Source organism: Micromesistius poutassou (assembly GCF_964030765.1).
Source record: "Micromesistius poutassou genome assembly, chromosome: 8".
Lineage (NCBI taxonomy): Eukaryota > Metazoa > Chordata > Actinopteri > Gadiformes > Gadidae > Micromesistius > Micromesistius poutassou.
The window spans coordinates 152,501-155,956 of record NC_140278.1 but is presented as its reverse complement, the minus strand read 5'-3'; the positions used below and the strand labels follow the sequence as shown (position 1 = coordinate 155,956).

Below are 3,456 nucleotides of genomic sequence, written 5' to 3'. Positions count from 1 at the left end.
ATGGAAGCTGGAAGAGCAAGGTCTTTCCGTCATGTTGGCAGTCTTATGAGGAGCAGATCAGAGGGGACATTGATTGAACCGGATGATGACACCAGCAGCACATCGAATGGTGAATTCCTTATACTTCCTTATACTAAACTCTATCTGTCTGTTTCATCAAAGATAAATCCTTTAATGTTTTCCTGTTTTACAGGTATTTTCACATCCCAAGCAACCAAGCATTCTGAATGTACAGTTTCACAACCGGAGGTCACACCTCTAGTGGGAACATTTAATCCATTCTGGAACAAACCTGCTGGATCCAATCCTTTCTTAGATGACATTGTATACGGAAGCACAGAGAAAAATAATTTCAGTGTATCAAACGCAAAACAGGATCCTGAAAACTTAAAAGACACCAATAATGAAGATTCAGTTAGCACATCTTCAGATGAGGGCAACGTGGGTAATCTGGTGAAATACAATCATAAGGTTGGAAACAGACCTGGAAGATGGAGAAGTGCCGCAGACATTTTGGATGAACTTGAGAGAAAGGAATCAAAAAGAGAAAATTACCACAAACCACCCCAGCCCATTTTGAACCCAGACTTTGAGTGGCTAAAAAATGACAGGGAAGCATATAAGATGGCCTGGCTGAGCCACAGGCAGCTAACCAGGTCATGTCTTGACCTGGGATTGATGAGCCAAAGTCCCGGATGGGCTCAGACACAGGCCACTGACGCTATGGCTGCCGGCAAGATTGACCACAATGGAGGCGTGGTCAGTTTACCAGACTCACAAAATAGTATCTGTATCCCAGAGGGTCACGTTCATCCAGGGGAGGTTCAAGAAGTTTCATTGAAAGTAAACCTTGAACCTCCTCATGGGCTCAACACCCTTTACACAGCCACCATGAGTCCACTTTTGGAAGTGGGGCTCAGCAACCTCAACACCAAGAAAGGGATCACCCTGGAGCTGAAACTAGACGGAATTGTAAAGAACGATCCTTTGAGTCAAATGATGACCACACTGGTAGGTCTCATATCTGACAAGAAAGAGGGGCCTTATGGCAAGGTCAACGACTGTTACATTCAGGAGAACGTCATGCAGATAAAACTACGCCATTTTAGGAACCATTTTTATGCTATCGCCGCTGCAGAGGCCACTGATATCCAGTTCCCTGCAACAACATCAGTATGGGACTACCTTGACCATAAGTTGATGGTTGCTGTTTATGGTCCCAGGTACATTCACCCATCTTTCAAGGCGGTAATGGTTGTCTCCCGTCACAATGATATTCCACCAAGGCTTCCATTTCCAGACATCCGGGAAGACAACAAAAACCTGCCCCCAGTTGTGCTGCATCTCTGGGGAAAACATCAGCTTAAGATTGAAACATTTAAAGATCTAAATGTTGACATTGGGATCACAAATTCAACATTTAACATAAAAGCTGAAGACAAACGAAAAGAAGTCAAACCAAGTCAACTTAAATTGGGGAAGTTTTTACATTTTCCATTTGAATTATCCCATTCTGGGAATGCACAACTGACCTGCTTCGACATAGATTTACAATTGCAGGAGTCAAACTCTGTTACCATCGCACATTTCCAGGTGTCTTCCCCAACAGTTGCACCTGTACTGTCAGAAAAACTAGCTCCAAAACAATTGGCCAGACGAATGGAGATGGCGAAATCTTCATCTATTCCTGAAGAAGTATTTCCAGAATCACATAAATTCCAGGTCAAATCTGTGAACCTGATGTGGTACGGGGTGGCCCTAAAGTCTGTGCTCCGTCAGCCTAGGATGGAATACCTTCTGGAGTATTTCAAAGGGGACACTTTGGCACTCCTCTCCAGAGAAATGATTAGGTCAATTGGAAACTTTAAAGAAAAGCAGTGGTACATTGGATTCCACAGAGGAAGGACAGGCTTGATTCATTGCAAAAACATTAAGATAATCACCAGAGAGCAAGTGCTGGACTTTACTGGTATAAATATCACCACAGATGTCCTTTTGGACAACATGACACTGCCCTTCAAAAAACTAACTTACATGTACTCGGCCATCCAGACCTTGGTGACTTCACACATAACCAGCTGGAGAACCTTTGCTGATGCCCTAGGCTACTCCAACCTGTCCTTGGATGCCATTACCCATAGGCATACGGGAAACGAGGCAGACAAGGTTGCGTGTGTACTGGAAAAGCTGAAGGAAGATTGTCATGCAGAGAAAAGCAGAAGAAAGTTCCAACACGAACTCATGATTGTAAGTAAACATTTTGATCGGAAATGATCGGTGAGGTGACTTTATTTCGGGGGACACTGTGCAGATTGGTGGCAAATTAAACATTATTGAATTATCAATCTTCTGTTATTGTTTTCTTCTTTTCTTGAAAGCATTTCATCAGCTCTGCTAATGTCTGCCACTTATTTGCTTATTTTTATTGTCGTTGCCATTAAAGGGTCTTTTGAAGATGGACTATGTCAGTCTGGTGGCACTGTTGATCCAGAATACAGTCATCTTGTCCACTGCAGTCGAGCTGGGTATAAGATGGAGAGAGCTGGCTGAGAAATTTGGAAAACTGAACAGTGCTCAAATAGCAAACTATGAGGCTCCACATGCAGGGAAGACTGGGGAAATCAATGCCCAGGTCAGTTAGCTCCTCAGTGACTAATATTTATAATATCAATAAGTGTAATTTAGATTTTCCACATTTGCTTCCTGTGAATCTTTGATGCTTTTTCTTGCAGTCTATGTGGAAACCTGCCTATGACTTTCTGTATTCCTGGAGCATGCGCTATGGGGACAGCTATAAAGACATGATCCAGGATCTCCACCTAATTCTGGACAAAATGAAGAACCCTGTTACCAGACAGTGGAGGCAGCTCACTGGAGCACTCATCACAGTGAATTGTCTTGATGCTCTCCGATCCTCTGAATACCCTAAAATCTAGAATGTTCTGTATATACCCATACTGTGAGATTTTATTATGTAGAGCCATTTTAATGTGGCTCTTAAGGCTTATGTTTAATTGAATACACTTTCATTTAAACAGGAAAGTGCATGAAGATGAGATATCTTACATATACATATACTGTATACACACACGCATGCATTGATAGTCCATAAAATGTAAACGAAAATAATACTTGCATAGCTCACAAGTTTATAAAACAGGGAGATCATCGTATGCACTGCATATGTCTGACATAAGGTTTAAGTGTTGAATAGTGGTTGAATGTTGATAAATGCATTATTAAATGTTATATAGTCAATATGCCATATATTGTAAAACAGCTTGAATAGATGCAGCCTGCCTGTGTCAGGTATTTTATTAAAACATTTATTCATTATCTATCTTTATCTAATTTTAGTTAACTGTAGCATTCATGTACTGTTGGTGTTTCTATATTGTTTAATTACTTAGGATTAGGGTTAGAATGTGTTCTAATAAGGAAACTAGGGTTAGGATC

The 3,456-nt window shown here is 41.3% G+C and overlaps 1 protein-coding gene across 1 annotated transcript; it reads left to right on the top strand.

Moving 5' to 3' along the window:
- macc1 (MET transcriptional regulator MACC1) lies at positions 1–2,936 on the top strand (the record flags this gene model as incomplete). Its single annotated transcript, XM_084471827.1, has 4 exons — positions 1–109; positions 194–2,247; positions 2,444–2,632; positions 2,733–2,936. The coding sequence occupies 4 exons, from the start codon at positions 1–3 to the stop codon at positions 2,934–2,936; spliced, it is 2,556 nt and encodes an 851-aa protein (XP_084327953.1).
- Positions 2,937–3,456: the final 520 nt, after the last annotated feature.